Source organism: Leptonychotes weddellii, chromosome 1 (assembly GCF_054177405.1).
Source record: "Leptonychotes weddellii isolate Sample4059 chromosome 1, ASM5417740v2, whole genome shotgun sequence".
Lineage (NCBI taxonomy): Eukaryota > Metazoa > Chordata > Mammalia > Carnivora > Phocidae > Leptonychotes > Leptonychotes weddellii.
In genome coordinates this window covers 72,257,593-72,275,294 of record NC_138369.1, presented here as the reverse complement: position 1 = coordinate 72,275,294, position 17,702 = coordinate 72,257,593, and the positions used below count along the sequence as shown (strand labels likewise).

The window sequence follows — 17,702 nt, the reverse complement described above, 5'->3', positions numbered from 1 at the left end:
TTGCTTATCTGGAGGAGGCAGCTAGAGCTTTCCACCTGGACACTACCCTTCTAAGCACTGAAAGGAAAATGCTGTGAAATGAGTGCACCACAGGCCCAAGTGAAGACACAGAAAGTGTCACTTGCCACTGCTAAACTCTAAGCTGGAGACAGTGATGGCAAGTGTGTAGGCTCGATTTCCAGAGTCCCCCTTCTAGCTCTGTGGCTCCAGAAAGCAAGGGCACTCACGGAGGTAATATTAAGGACTGGAGGCCACTAAGAACATACACAGGGCTTTGAAGCAATAATCTGCTAAATACCACTTTAGGAGCCAGAAGAGTTAACGCATTACCATAAATTGCCTACAAAGTTGCTTTGGTGAGATTCGCAACTTTGCTCTGGGGTGGTCTTGCTTTGAGGCAGAAGGATAGATTTGATCACCCCATGGGGTCTCTTTTAATACCTATTTTTCTCACTGTTTAAATGAAAGAGAGAAGAAAAGCCATTTCAATCGCTTTGAAAATGGAATGTTATGGAAATGGAGGCATGAAGTCCAGTGCATTGGAAGAAATGGTTCCTTGGTAGCATCTGCTTAGCAACTGTTAAGAGAGCAGGCTTTGGAAACTTCTTGTTTCAGTATGTTTTTAAAATAATTTTCATTCTTTTGTAAAAACTATGTTTAAGAATTTATCTTTGAGGTGGGCTATAATCATTTGCTTCAACCCTGTGATTTGGTTTCTAAAAATTTCATTGTTTAATTTTTTTTAATAAAACAATTACAACTTGAACCAAAAAGAATTTCAAATCATAAAAAAAAAAATCAAATAACTGTTCCCTAGTAGCCAACATAATCAAAAGAGGAAAAGACATACACATGAAACTTTTAAAAATTAAAAAAAAGAGCAACAATTTTTTTAAAATATAAAGTAAGAAACTGTATTACTCATTTTAAAAATATTTAGAAAAGCTCTTCTTTATCATCTTGTTGGCTCAGATAACGTATCTTATCATAGATAAGCTATTAGAATTCTGGAATCACATTTTTTCCTAAACACAAGCTATTGCTTAAGGGGAACTGACTTGGACAGCTTTTCAAAAATATGAAAGCTGAATTTTTCCCCAGGTAAAAATGGGAGACAAAAATCTTTTATACCTCACTCTACTAAGTACTATTTTAGCTTAGTACAAAAAAAATCTTCTTTAATCCTGGTTTAGCTTTTAATATTATATCACACATTAAAATTCATAAAGTAGTTCATTCCAGGCAAAACAAACTACTCTTCAGCTCTTCTCCGCAAATAGCACAGGAGGTAAAATAAATGCAGTTGCTTTCCGAATAGCTTTTATCAAGGTAGGGCGCACTACTCCATCATTACAGCGGCGCCGGGGAAGTAGTGAGGAATTGGAGCTCCTACTCTTTACCCTCCCACGTGAGGAAAGGGTGCAAGCACTAGGGTCAGCTTTATTATTTCCCTAAAACTGTGCAGCAGAACACAAATTTTCCATGAGAATTCTATTCTGTTCCTTCCTGGATTGCTGAATGCATCAAATCATACTAGAAAAGGAACTCTAAATACTATATACATGCTACATACTACACATGTACAACACGAAACGAACTCTACTGGGGTCCTGATTGAACGTACTATTCCTTGATCGAGGAGGAACTGCCTGCAAGCACATAGCTCATGTGTGCAAACACACACGCATGCAATTAAAGTTTGATGTAATTTTAATAATAATTACAATAACAAAGGCTGGCATTTATTACCTGTTTCTCACGTGCTGGGCATCATGTTCAGGTACATTAGCTCTCACCTGCACAAAAGCCCTGAATAAGTACTATTATTGCCCCATCTTAAAATTGAGAAAACTCTCCTAAAACAAAAATTTATTCATAAGGCAACATGAGATCTAAACTGAAGTCTGTCTAACGCTAATGCTTATCTTAGAAACTACTGCACTGTACTGAAGTCATGATGTTATACAGGATTTCTTTATTGGGAAAAATTCCAACTTTTTAAAGACACACTGTATCTGCTTTTTGGTGGCCCTTTGCTAAATCTGGCTCATTAATGTCTAATTTTTAGCAAATGGCTTTGTCATTCATTTTACAAATCCAACCTGAATTTATTTATCAAGGTATGCAAACTATAAATGTTTTCTTGGTAATGTTATATAAGAAATGTGCTATTCTGAGGTATTCTTACTGGTGATAGAAAATGGTCCCCATTTTCAAATTTTTGTGTATTAACACTGTCTTGAATATCATGGTTCTATCTTTTTATACTTTTCTTTTTGTTCTTTTTAGGAACAACATTAATTATTTTCCAAATATGGACTTTAAAAAGTCTAGTATTTTAAAAGCATTTTATGAGCATGTAAGATCTTAAAATCATGCTGGCCAAGCAATTCATAACAAAACTTTTATCAAGTTCCTGCCCATAACTGAACCTATGTTTCATTACATTCTAGAAGACTTTGTTGGAAAGAGACAGAAGGGTGCAGCTCCTAGATTAATTATACATTGCTTATATGAACTTACTACATTTTCTAAAGCACTGTTATAAAATATCCCATCTTCCTTTAGAAGAAACTAAAGAATTACAGAAAGACATAAAAATATAAAGAAAAAATCATTATGTAATTCATGTAGAATTTATAACTTGATAGTCACAGGCTTTCAAACAGTCCTTATGGAAACAAAGTGCTAACTTAACTCCAAACATCACATATATTAAAACATAAATAAACAAAAAACATAAATAAATCAGAATAAGCACACACCTAAATAGAAATCATCAACTTAAAACTGATCTGTGGAACAGACAAGTTCCAGAAAGTAATCACTAATTATTATTAATCAAATCCCTCTTAGAAACTCATTCGTAAAATTTGCGAAGCATAATAAGAAAAGAAGCCTTTATAAAGGACCAGGGAGCTTTGGAGGGCTTGGGTTCCCCAACATTTTCCTATGAGCAAAGTTTGGAAAGGGTTATTTTCTCTACCATTTCAGAAACGCCCAACTGTCTGAAGTCTTCAAGAGTGGATCATTTGTCAAACATTTAACGTATTCTATCAGGAGAAGGTTCTCATATGTGTTCTTCCTAATCTAAAAATAAAACTTCCCATCCTCTGTGACAAACAGAAAAATTCCCCAAGTCTCATTTTCCCCTTTCTAAAGTGTTTGTGTTTTGAGGAGCTGGCTTGAGGTAGGAGAAAGAGCAAGAGACTTAACAGGGGATGTGAAAACGGACTCAACCTTAAATTTGGTTTTCTCCTCTTTCTCCAACCAAAAGACTGGTATGAGGATTCAATGAATTCATGGGCATGAAGGTGTTAGAGAACTGTGAACCATTATCAAGTACAAGATATTCCTATTTCTTGAATTAAAACATGTAACTTATGAAAATAGGCTTTCAGCAAACAGGTTCGGCCTGGAGCCTACTGCTGCAGACAGAGGACAAAGCTCACGGCACGGCTGCCCCTCTTGAAGCACAAGGGACAGGTCTGTACCAGAGGCATCTCACCTAGGCAAGAGCTCTGGTGATTTCTGAGGCTGGTCTAGATCTTCTCAGGGGAAGTAGTCCTTGGAATAAAACTTGGGGCCTGACTAAAAGCAGGGAAGTCTTTTCTTAAATATAATTTAGAATCCAAGTTCCTCAACAGTGTAGGTCTTCAGTCTGGTATGATCCGGGGAGGACATCTCAATCATCTTCCGTGTGACCTCAACTCTACAGGGTAGGAGCCGGAAGAGAAGCCAGCTCTCTTGGGCCTAAAGGTGGTCTAGATCTCCTGTGAGCCACAAGGGACCTCTGCCTTTTAAAAAGCAGTTCTTTAGGGGCAAATGGGTGGCTCAGTCGGTTAAGTGTCCGACTCCTGATCTCAGCTCAGGTCAAGAAAATCAGGGTTTGGGTCCAACCTAAGTCAAAGACTTGTCTCAAAATATGTTTTGAATCTCTTCATTTAAGGGGAAATGAAATACAATAATAGACTCCTCTTTGACAAAACTTAAAATTAAAAAAGACAAAATTCTGCAGTCTGTTTCTGTATTTGTCGTTTTGTCCTTTTTCCCCCTTCCATTTTAATCATTTGTAATATGCATATTAAAACCCTAAGTATAGTGTATTGGTTCCCTTTCAAAAGCATTCAATTTCAACGGTTGCAAAACATTACTAATTCGGCTGCTTGAGAAACATTTGTCCAAATCTTAAGTACTCATTTTACATTGATAATACTTTTAATACATTAAAGATTTCTTAAAATGTCATTTATAAAGTCACTGTTAAAGGGTAAAGGTGAACAAACTAGTTGTGAGTTCTATTACAATAATATTAAGTTAATGCAAAGGGATTCTCAGTGAGGCAAATTAAGATACTTGAAGATGCATATTATAGCAGTGAAATAAAATTATACACACATCAGATAATCATTTCGGAATTTGGTTAGATGGCCAGTAATACCGCATTAACAGAAACTTTTCTCCTTTGAAAGAGTTTCACTAAGAATCTGTGGTATCTACATACCTTACACATTCATCATTGGCTGGATATCCCAGCTAAGGGCTTGGTCTCAACCCCTCTTGAGAACAAATATAAGGGTGGCTTAACCAGTTAATCAATAATGCAGGCCAAAATAAATTATATTTTCTATCCCAACTTATCAGCAGACATAGTCTTTAGACACATATATAGGGGAGCTACCCAAGAGTATCTTAATAGTACATGAAAAGAAATACCATTTAAGAATTACTGTAAATGTGGCTAAAGAAAAAACCTAATGAATAAGGACAGTAGTATCTCATTTAGAAAAACAAAAGCACTGTGATCATAGAAAAATTAGAAAACAAAAACTGCATTAAGGAACTACTACGTCAAATATTTGGATAGATTAAGGAAAAAAAGAAAAAAGAAACAGCTCAATGCTGAAGTTCATACTGATCTTAAGAAAGCAATTCTTTTGTTAGTATTGCAGATTAAGTGATAAGTAAAATAACTCTTTGCCCAGAGGCCTTCTGTGTTGATTGTAGAAGCAAAGTTAACTAATGATGGTGTATTAACTCTAAACACCACAAACTAAGTGTTAAACCAAGTCCAAAGTACAGTATTTTTTGTTTAATCACTCTTAAAAAGTCATATATATATGTCATATATATATAAAGTCATATATATATATATCGTTCTTTCTCTTAAGAAATATTTTATAGAAGGCTTTACAGATCAAATTCAATAATTGTGTGTGTAGGCAGGTGGATATGTATATATGCAAATAGATAGCATTTTTCTCTGGTACAGACACATGACTTTCTTATCCACAATTACAGCAATGACTTCCTTACAGTCTGCGCCCTACACGTTAAGACCAAATTGATTTTCATTACATAAAATGGAGAAAACAGACTTTGGATGTTTCTACAGAAGATTCATTTCATAACATTATAACATAGAGCTTAAGAACCTCAAGTGGCTGAATATTATATCTATTCCTTATCGATGAAGGATCTGTGGCAGTTTCATTTTTAGTGCTCAATGTGCTTTTTCTATATTTCCATACATGGAAAGGTGTTTTGTTTCATTTTTTTACTGTTGATGAAAAGAAATTAACATCAAGATATGATTTCAGGATGACATTATACTACATGAATACTTTGAATCTGTGTTCCATATTCAATTTTTATCCAGTTTTAGCTGACCTTATTTTTAAGAGCTGTACATACAATAAATGTGTAAGAAATACATTTGCCTATTGATTTTAAGTCTAATATACTATCAAACTTTTATCTTTTTTATTATTGAATTTTCCTAATTATAAGGCTATCTTTAAAACTTGATTTAAAAAAATTAAAATACAGATGCACGCACACAAAGTTACCTGCATGGTGACTTTTGTCCTTTCTAAAAAGTACGAAAATTCGGGAAATAGAAAATGTGCCCATTTCTGGGAATATGGGTGGAATTCCTTATCCGCCCCATTTAAAGCTGCCTTCAAGGATTGTATTAAACTTAATTATGAAAGATTACAAACGAGATGATGTGTAATTGGTACCAGCTGCACTTCGTATTGGAAAGCATAAATACAAATGGAATTACTTATTTATTTTTATTTATTTACTATTCAAATGGCAGTTCTAAAACTCATAGGGATAAAACTGACTTTATCACTTTTTTTCCTATTGAGTTTTAAATGTTTCTTTACTTAATAATTGTAGTTGAGACAAACATCCCATTTAAAGACTACTTTTCACCCCCAAAGAACCTCCAAAAGGAAGCAACACAAAGCAATTTTCTTTCCTCTAATTAGTAGCTTATTGTTTTTCTATCAGAATCACTGATTTGGGACCAACTTCTCCTCAAGCAACCCTATGAATTATTATTTTTAGAAAGACTGATATCTGCTCATCTATCTTTCCAATTTCTTGCTGAGATTCTTCCTCAAACATTAAAAGAAGAAGCGGATGAGGAGGAGGAGGAGGAAGGGAGGAGGAGGAGGAGGAGGAAGAAGAAGAAGAAGAAGAAGAAAGAGAAGAAAAAGAAGAAGGGAAAAGAGGAAAGGAGACTTCACCTGGGGAGGGCGGCTGGGCGGTGTGCTTATCAGGGGGGCAGGACCCATAGCCGAGGCAGCATTCAAGCTCCTTTCCCTTTCATCCTGGTAAATCCGATCTCTTTCAGCTTCTGGTAACTGCAAGAAATTCTGCATAGCCCGAAGGTTTACCAGCAAAGACTGGGATGCAGTCTTGGGGTCCTCTTCCTTGCGGAGGATTTCTGAAAGCAAGCCCTGCAGGGAATGAAAGGCACAGGGTGAGCTTGCTCCTGAGCTCTGCCCAGCCAGCCACCAGGGACCCTTCCCTCTCCTTCTCCACTCTGTTTAGAAAATGAATAGTCAGAAGCATTAATTCTACACAGAAATATGTGAGTTACAATTGAAGTGGTAGAGAGGAGAGCCTCAATTGTATTCTTAATTTTATTAAGCATCTGCTTTACATATAACACAAACTGAAACTGCCTAATTGGTCTCCTTCCTTTGAGTAGCTTAACTTACCATGAAATCTTTCACAGGGAGACGATCGATCGAGGGAAGTTAAGAATAAATGAAATGCTCATAATACAACAGCATTGAACTGTATAGTTCTCAAGCTGCCTAGACAAAGGCAGTGGAATGCCGACAGCCCAATATGTAAAGATACAAAGCCACTTCTAGAGAAGGAGAACTTTCAAAGAAAATACCAGAAAATGAATTGTAACATATTAGAAAAAAGAATACTACTAAAGCATGCTATGTTTTCACAGGCAATATTTGAAGTTATCCCTTAATTTTCAAATTAAGGACAAGTGATTCCTTCTACTTACCATTTAAGGAAACTCTACAGCCTACCCTGAATAATTCTAAATACTGTCATGCTATCACTATACCTCTGGGTAACAGGTTGGAATTCTGAACTTCAGAAAACCACTGATTAAATTTGAAATACATAACCCCATTTTTACATTGCAAAAATCCATCACGGCATGCCCAGGAAAAGAATACAATTAAATTCTGTAGTTGCCAAATTTCTTAAGGAATAGAAGTCTTTATTAGTAATAGAAGAAATTTACAAACCATTAGTAAACTCCTTTAAGGTGTCTCTCTCTCCCCAAATACTAGAGCATTAATTGTCAACCATTTTTTTTTTTTTTTGGAAGAAGCCTTTCAAAAATGAATGGGTTTCCTCATTTTTGTTTAAGGAATTATATGTAATAGAAGGATTACAAAAATTTTCTGCCCATTTGATAAGAGCTGAGCAGCCTTTACCTCTTCCATCTTGTACATGAAATAATGCCTGGAATACCAAGACACATTTGCTTTCTACATTTAGCCAGAATATCAGTTTATCACAAGATAGTTCCAAATAAAAATGTTGTCAAGATCTCCATGCCATTTGCAAATTTCACTTTCCAATAACCCTGCAGAAACGGTGAAAGGGAACATTTGGGGAAGGGGAGGCCAAGTGTCATATCAAAATGATTGAGACTAAAGATGATAACATTTGCATTTTTTCATGGTTTCCTAGAAGTGCAAATGTAGTTTTGTTCCTAATTCCTCAGGGATAAGGTACCATATTGCCCACATATAACACCTACATGCAGACAGAAGCACTGTCCACTTTAAAAATGGTTAATAGGCTGCTATTAAAAAGAACCTCCAATAGGCTGAGGGGGCTTAAGAGTAAATTTTAGTCTCTCACTTGTTCCTGCATCCAAAACCTGGAGAGTGGACCCAAACTTTCAGTTTCATCATTAAAAAATGTGACTGAAAAATGAAGGGTGCATGTCCTTTCATTCATAAGACTGACAAGTAATGCTGCAACTGTGTTTATACAAGAATAAAACAGCCAGTCAATTTAACTAAAATTCAAACAGGCAGTCAATCATCCAGCTATTTAATTTGCACAAGGCCAACTAATTAGATTGACTGTGTTTTTGATGTGTCACACTGAAACCGAAAAATACAGGTCTCAAAAAAATGCTTGAAAAGAGGTGTAAAAAAATAGTCCTTACGCTCTACTTTTCCTCACCAAATGTTCTATATTAAAAGATGTGCTTGGCAAAGCAATATATATGAATTACACAGAAATCAAGAGACAGAAATGTACAGTATAAATACAATGTTATCAATTCCTTGAGCATAATAACCTAATATTCATTTTTGTCATCCCAGCACAATACCTACCACATAAGTGTTTGATAAATATTTACTACATGGATTAATTATGTGTATTCAGACCGCAAAAGGAAAAAATTATAAATGACTGATAGAAACTTAAGAACAAGATATGCTACTCATGGGTAAATTCTAATGGTAATTCTTACTTTAATCAAGGTAAGGAAGGCTTCAATGAAAAGTTATGTGGCACTTTGTAAGACATTTATCTACATTAACTATTCAGTTAATTTAAAAAAAAAACACATTAGGTCAAAAGAGATCCTATAAATATTTAGGACGTTATTGTGTTTGGGAAATTTTAAATTAGACATTTACAAATCTCAAATAACAAAATACTGTATCATCTCCATTAAAAATGTTCTCTGAGACAGCAGAGAACTATAGTGAGAAAAGCAAACACATGAAAAAAATACATAATAATATTCTCTATCAAGTCTTGTTAACATGAAACTAAGTCATCCCTGCATGTCTAAAACTAGAAGATAGTAGGTCACCTGGGAGAAAATTTAAAATTTCCTCTACCCGTATTGTGATGTTGGTATGACTTCTCAGTTGAGCATATAAAATGTTTTAGGGGCAAAGCATTTATTTCCACTTAATTATTCTACTGCAGCAAGTACAGTTTTTCTGCCTGCAATATGTTAAAATCTAAAGCGGTATTTCAAATCCTGGAACACTCAACGAGCTCTAAAGCAGCCAGGCTAGACAGTGTCAGGTGTTTTAGAAACCTTTGGATTTTTTTTTTTTTTTTTTTGGCCCAGGCTTTCAATGAGGGGAGTGCCCCCTGGTGGAAATGCTTGAAAATATTGTTAGAAAATGTTTTGATTAGAATGTGTTAATTACCCCCCTAAAAAAATTCATGTCACTTGAGAATAAATCTGGATGCAAAATGACTATTAGAATCTGAATATGAGGGATGCATGTTCTCGTCCTGTTCAAGTTGTTGTTATCTGAGTAGGTGCATTTACGGACTAAGATGTACATGGCCTCTGTTTCCCATAGTCAAAAATACACTTCAGACTTAGGTCAAGGTCATTTGTAGTAATCCCCCATGAACAGTAAGAGGTATCTATTACCAAAATTTTTCCTTCGTGCTAAAAAATCATATGTCAAGGTCATCATGTACCTTACTTGCTATCTCAGAGAATACACTAAAACATCAGGACTAAAACATATCAGTACTGTGCACCATAGGTGCTCAATGAATTTACTGAACAAAATCAAACAAAATCATCAGTCATTCTTGTACCTGAAAATAACTTGAGAATTTGTGTTACATAGTAAGTGACCAACAACTCATGAATATTAATTTTATTGGAAATGAGAAGCTGCTTTTCATTTGGACTTTACATCTTCAAGTAATGTACTACGTGCTTTATACCTAAAAATATAAAATTATTCTGCACTGTCATTACACAGGGGTGAAGTGAGAATTCCCATTTTTTTGACTTAAAGAGTGAACTTACTGATGAATTCCTAAACCTTTTTTACATTCCAAAAAGAGTTTACAAGTTATTACAAGTAAAATTCATTAGTAATTGTAAAAGAAAGAAAAAAACCTTCAATAAATATTATCAGGACTTCCAAAAGCTAATTAGGAATTCTTTAAAACAGCAGATAGGCGAAAGAGACTGCCAATAGAACAAAAGGTCTGTCTGGCCTCCCGTTTGTCTCCTCTTTGAACATAATCACTGATTCAAATAGATTTTATCAGCTTCATGGAACTTCAAAGCTCTCAGAAGGAAAATATGATTTCATGAAACTTCCCTCTCTAAAAAGAAAATATGTTGAATATTCTTCAAGACTACCTGCCTCTCTTGTTTTGTGAATTTTTAATCACATGTCCAGGTGAAAGACTATTTTCAACTCCACCTACTACCTTGGACTCCTGCCAAGTAAGTTATAAGCAGACGCATTTATCTCTGTCGCTTGGGAGGCCAAATGAGAGCTGTCACGTTGGGGTAATAGCACCTTTTTACCTTTTATTCAATAGTGATATGGATAGTGGACTTTCCTTAAATTACACTGTGAAGAATTATAGGAACACAGTAGCAATTTCTGTTATACTTAAGCAGGCAAATTTCTCTCCACCACATAATTTACAGAACTCAAATTCAATAAAACATTACATGATGGTCCATTACTGTTATCAGTTTTGAATAATCCATCTTCATTCTTTATTTTACTGGAAAATAAAGTGTGCCAAAGACAAGAGGAGGGGGGAGAAAAAAGGGAAAAAAGCCACAGAATGGGATGAGAGTTAACTCTGGGTTTTATTAAAAAAAAAAAAAAAAGGCACTAACAAATATATTCGCTTCTATCACAATCCTTAAATAGCAATAATACAGAGAAGTGAACTGGAAAGTATAAATCTAGAAGCTTTGGCAATTATTTTTAGCCACAGGTTTCCATTAAAAAGACATCAAGTAGGCATAACTGAATGAATGACATATGCTAAAAGCTGGTATCTTCAGTAGCAATTAAAGAACATATGCCCATCAATTCAGAAGGGGGGAAAAAGTCCTTAGAACAAGTAATTATATAAAATTCACCATAAATTTTCAGAAAAGGTAAACTTTTTTTTTTTAATAGTCAAGTGTGAAAGTCTTAAAAGAGGGGTTTTAGGAGACCCAATTAGGATGATAAGAAAATTCTCCAGTTAAGAGTTAAAACATGAAATCCAGGATTTTAAAGTTGCACAGAGCTGTCAATGACTAAAAGAGTCTCAATTCATGTTAGTTTTATCTATTATATTAACGTTTTAACATACTGTTTATAGGGTACCAGTTTCTTTATCTGATCATATCATAACTTTGCATTTGCATGTACATATTTTACATTAATTTTTTAAAACTTGGAGTTGGAATTGCACATTGTAATACGTGCACACAAATGTGTGATGTGTGATTTAACTCTGCAGAGCTCCTTGTCTATACATATGCATTAGCATGTGTATTTTCGTACTCCACACTCACACCATACACTCTCACTCTGCACCTGCTTTTATTGAAATGCATACACTTTGAAATAAACACACTACATGCATTCATATGAATGTATAATCATTAAAATAAATGCAGCTGTGTGTGTGAGCGTGTGCGTGTGTGTGGTTTCTAAGTATGACCACCAAAAACACATGTATGCTTGCATGTTTAAAAGCTTGTTCCCCAAAAGTGAACACTTAAATATACATAGAAAATTACGCTTATTTAAGTCAAAGAGCCTCACATATGGCCAATATCCACTTTGACTGAGGATACCAATTACCAATATAAAGGTTTAAAACCAAATCCCTCTACCACCCAGGGCTCCAAATAATTTTTATGGTAGTAACTTTTTTCTACATTAGCTCTTTTTAATAAAGAGAGCTCGATACCAAAGCTGTCACTGTTTTCATTCCCCCACCACCCTCAGGAAAATTTAAGTCACTGTTTTTGATGTTAACCACAGAGATAACTATCTTTTCAAAGAGATTAATATAGCATAAAAAGAGAGTGAATTCTAATTCTGCCATCTTTCCAGCAGCAAATCCTAGAGAGATCCATGGAATCAGTCAATGTGAGAACCAAATGCAGAACAAGTGGTCAAATCTTTAGAGTAATGGTGTGACATCAAAACCCAAGAGAAGAAAAACTGTACCAATGGAAAGTGACTTCACACATCCCTCAGCTAAAGTCTCTTGTCATTCTTCACCATATAAAATACATTCCTTAGTGCTTTAAGAAATAATAAATTGCTCAATTTTTAAAACATTTATCAGTAAATCTGTATTTCATTTGTGTTCATGTCAATGTTGTCTTTGTGGGCTTTCAATTAAATTGACAAGCATTTTACTGATCTATTATGTAGAAACCTATTTTTTGCCCAGTACTGAGAAATACTAGCAGTTACTGCTATTTCCAAAAATAAAGAATGCTGCCAGAAACAGGATTATCTACAGGTTGATTCTTGATTCATTCATTCATTCATTCAATTCTTTAAATTACTGCTTCCCAGTTGAATATGGTATCATGAAATTTACCAGATAGTAATGAACACATTTTCAAGTTGCAAAATAGAGAACTAGGTAAAATCATACAATCTTAACCTGAGACATAACCTTCTGCAACTACCCTTCAAGAAAGACAAATGATGCACAAAAAACAGATAAAGAAAGTGAAAACAAACACTGAGTTACTTAAGTTAGGAGGCTTTGTCAGGCCTCCTAACTTTCAATCCAGTTAAGGCAAGCCAAAAATAAGTCACTGCTGGGATTCTCCTAGGTATGGAAACTGCCAACAAGGAATTAATACTAGATTATTTTTGTACCAGAATCTCATTCTTATAATCATGTAATAAACAAAATAACTTAAATATGAAAGGAAAGTATGAGTCAGGCCAAAAAACAAATTGACGAAAGAAAGAACAGTGGTAAAACAAGAAAGTTGAAGGACATAATGTCCTGATTTCTAATCAAAGTTACATGTTCTCTTGGTTTTTTTAGTGTGCCTGGGCCAAAAATAAACACCATACATATTGTATTAATTTCCAAAAAAAGAAATTAAAAAAAATTCCTCTCATTCACAATTTAATAGAATGGATTTGTTTCGGGCTTTTCATCTTAAGGCCTTCCCATACCATATTATCACTCTTTCTCCAGGTCCCTCTAAACATCTTCCCTGCTGATGGTATCTTCACAGGTATTTGCCCAGGAGGACAAAGGTGTGAATACGAGGAGGTATATGCAGATCTCAGGGAGAAGTCTGCAAACTAAGGTCTGCCTGCCAAACCTATCCCGGAGGCCAGTTTTGTAAACACCAGGACACTCACATCCATTCACCTACTGTCCGTGGCTGCCCAACACAGGACACTGTGACACAGCTCTTACGGCCCTCAAAGCCTAAAATGTTTGCTATCTGGACTATTACAGAAAAGATTTGCTGATCTCTGATCTAAAGAATGAAGTTTGGAGGAATACTAACAACAATGTAAAGGGGGAGAGGACAAAGCTAAAAAACACTTTAGGTTAATAAGCCATATGTATACGTATATGTATCTTCCCCCCGCCCCCGCAATGGCTGTTCAAATTAAATGGCAGAAATTGCTACTGAGTACCACAATGTTTTTGGGTTCCCCCCGCCAAAAGTTGTACTGGAACATAAACAGGGCACGTTTACATGGTCATGTTTGACACAGGGCTCACAGGAAAGACAGTAGTAGGCTAGAAGCCAGGAGTCCTACCAACGGCCCTGACCAAATCATGAAACATTTCTCAATCTGCTACTACCACCAGCCTATGCTCTCATTATGTAAAAGGATAGGTAATGCCAGTTCAAAATATAATTGACAGTGAATTTATTCTTTCAAGGCCCCTGAATCAAGATCGATCTGTATATAGTTCTTTCTTGGAAGTTTATGACAGGGAAAGGAGTGATAAAGCTTAGGCACCCCCAAGAACAGACAATACGATCACATGACAGGAAGAATTAAATGTTAACACAGAGTAAAAGTACAAGGATTAGTAGATGGGACTAAAGAAAGAAGAGAGAAAAAGAGAGAGAGAACCATTACCAAGAGAACAAAACTGACCTGAGTTCTGTTAAAAGCCACACGTGCAAATACGGCTTGGGAGATTCCTGCCCGTTTCAGTTCATCACGTACCCACTGGTAGATTTCGGAAGACACCTCTGTGTTGGTGGAAACCTGTTGCTCCAAAGGCTTATTCATAGATCGACTGACAGGGGGAGGGTGGTTCAAGTACTGTTGGTTTAAGGACTGCTGGGCTAAAAGTCTATTCACCGCATACTGCTGGTTCAGCAGCTGAGCCATCACCAGCTGCTGGTTGACCAACTGAGGACTGATGGGCGTTGACACAAGCCCAGGGTGCAGGTTCGGTAGAGGGGTCCGGACAGAGGGCTGGCTGCCGTGGGAGAGCTGCGCGGGGGACGGAGGCTGCTCGGCTGTGTTCCCTGGGACCGGCTGCTGGCCAAAGTTGACATGATTGGCACCTTGCTGGGATAGTTCAGAAAGGCTATCCATTTCAACTAAAGTAGACAAAAGGAAAGTCAGGTTAAGCCAACAGCGATGGTACTGATAAGGATTTCTGACCATTTCCTAAATACAGACAGTAGGCACAGGGCACATTAAAGATCCAATTAAACTAAGAAAATTTCAAGATGGAACTCAATGGCTACGTTTTTACTTCCCTCTTCTGCACAACTCTACAAACTTTGAAAGGGGTACTATCAGGTACTTCAGGTCTAATTTTATAATGCGGTTTAGACTTAAGGCATAAAATTAATTATTTTCAAATTCTATGTGACTAGTTTTGGGGTCAAACTATTATTCACTCTCACTACTCCAAGAAGGCTTATAAGCAATGGCTATTTTAAAATTAAAATAGCTTCTAGAAGAACACAGATTGCTTAATAGCAACTAGAGCTAAAAAAATACATGCATTAACGAAAAAAGAAATATACATGTATTTTTTCATGATATATATTAACTGTTATTACTCGAGGCAAAAGGTTTGAAAGGAAAAAGAGGACATAAATGTTATCTACGGTCAATTTTTACCTAGCCATGAATATATAAAGAAGTAACCAATATAATAAATAAAATGATCATAATGATAAGTAATAATAACTGAGGACATATTGAACACTGGGGTTGGGTATCTTATATGGCTTGCTTCATTTAATTCTAACTATCATGGGTGGCAGGTATATCTGCAAGAGAATGAAGCAAATGATTTACTGTATTGCAAGCCAGTATACCTAGTTTTGCTAAGATCCAAATGTTTCTTGAAGAAGCTATGGCTATCACCAGATGCTAAAGACAATCTTTCAAGGAAGGGGCGGGGAGTCATCCCGGTACAATGGTGATACTGTCACGATTTTGCAATTTATTATCACCTACCAGGATGAATGCTTCTCCCTTGGCTAGGTCTCTAATGTGGATTGGCTGAGAGTCAGCTGTAAGTATGTCAAATGTTTTGCTGTTGCAAGGAAGAGACTGGTTTGATGCTCTTAAATGGAAAGGCCGAGCATGGTTGGTGTATGTAAATAGGTGAGTCTTTTCCAAATAGCACACTATGTTTCTGATGTATAGACTCTGGCTTGATTTTAACCATCATTTCTCTCTTTATTAAATATTCAGGCTTTATATTTAGAGGAACTTATCATATTGCCATAATCACTGATATATGCAAAATATAACTAAGAATTGGGAAAGAAACCTTCCATTTCTACCAGTGATATCAGCCCAAGTGGGCCATTCACAGGGAATAGTAATTCAAGCAATTATTCCAAAAATGATGCATTGTCTTCATTACAGCTCTAAGCTATAAAAGGCAAAGAATCTGTTTTGGTAGATGGATGGCTTTGCTTCAAATATTAAAAGCTAAAACATGCTCAAAATTCAGGTTCTCTTGTTTCTTAAAATCTTTAGGAGAAGTCATTATTGTTGTTGTTGTTATTAAATGGATGCAATGGAAGGAAAAAGAAGCAGATTTAAAACAGGGCACAATGCTATGCATATTAAACATCCCGTTCCTATATTATTTGGAAGGTACGAGTATGTGGAAGAAAAGATTAATAGAAATTAAAACATTAACCTTGATCACAGTGTTTGCTTTTGCAACACTAGCAAACTCAAAAGGGAGAAAACGTCATAATCTAAATGCTCAGGCACAACACACAACTTTTATCTGTCGTTTTTTACACTGCCGATAATTTTTAATGCATTTCCTGCATAATGCATATTGACCTGAAGTTACATGTGAAGATGGGCAGCCATATCGGAATTAAAAGTTGAGAAATGGTGTAATGAGGTCTCCCGTATGGATGGTGAAGCAGTGTGCTCACCGAAGTGCCTATCTAGAGGGGCTGGGGATGAGAGCTATAAAAATCACTTGATCTCAATTGTGGAAACTATAAATACAATTTAATTTCCTTAAAAATTGGGTGTAAAAATAGGCACTTTCTCTCTCTCTCAAACAAAAACAAAACACATAAAAGCATGATTTATCTCTGAGAGAAATCACAGCTAATATTAGTTATTCAAGGCCTGGTTAGGTCTTCACTGAGATGTTAAAAAATGACAGCTTCCCTCCTCCCGCCTCGATTTCCTGCATGTCTGACAACCAAGTCAGTTTGGCTGATTTAAACACAAACATTTATTGAATTTAATTATCTCATTATACTCATACCACTCCCCACCCTCAAAGAAACATTCTAAATTGATCTCTAATTGGGCAATCACAAGACCTGGCTTTAGATGTGACTTTGATAAACCCCCAAATGACACATAATGGTATGTAGCCACCACTGCAACAGTTTTTTGCTTACCCATCATATCTTTTGTCTTCTTGAAATGTTTGTACCACCTTCCAAATTCTTGACATTTTGCTGCTGAGACATTTGCATAGTAAGTGCTGTTCACAATGGAAGAAATCATACTCTGCATGAAGAGGGGGGGAAACATTTGTAATACATATCGGCACAAGATGGAACACAAAAATGATTTCAATTGTGTAAATGGTATTTTTTTTAATCAACTGAGTACCAATACATTTCTGTTTCGCACTTTGGCTTAAAGCCTCAACTTCTTAAAATTCATTAAGTAGCACATCAAATGCTTATTTAAGGAGAAAGCAAGAGTCCACTGAGACCAGTATAAAGCTATCAAACCAACAGACTTTGCTCTAGTATTTATGGAACTTCTATCAATCTCATCTATTCTTAGGCTGACAAACCTTCACTGATCCCAATAAATACAAGTACGTGAAGATGACTGTACGATTGCAATTCATTAATAAACACTACTTTGAAGTTAAGTGACTGTACTCTACATCCCTGCTACTCAAAGTATGGCCCAGGGACCAGCAATATTGGCATCACCTGGAAGCTTATTAGAAATGCATAATTTTAGGGCGCCTGGGTGGCTCAGTTGGTTAAGCGACTGCCTTCGGCTCAGGTCATGATCCCGGAATCCTGGGATCGAGTCCCACATCGGGCTCCCGGCTCAGCGGGGAGCCTGCTTCTC

General features: G+C 36.0%; 1 protein-coding gene across 8 annotated transcripts in view; it reads right to left on the bottom strand.

Moving 5' to 3' along the window:
* SATB1 (SATB homeobox 1) overlaps positions 1-17,702 on the bottom strand; it is a 98,923-nt gene that overhangs the window by 32,560 nt on the left and 48,661 nt on the right. For all 8 annotated transcript variants that reach the window (XM_081825864.1, XM_081825859.1, XM_081825872.1 and 5 more), the window contains 3 exons: positions 17,006-17,117; positions 14,247-14,701; positions 6,540-6,752 (listed from right to left, as the gene is read on the bottom strand). In XM_081825864.1, the coding sequence (XP_081681990.1) occupies positions 6,540-6,752; positions 14,247-14,701; positions 17,006-17,117 (780 nt within the window). The remainder of the gene's footprint in view (positions 1-6,539; positions 6,753-14,246; positions 14,702-17,005; positions 17,118-17,702) is intronic.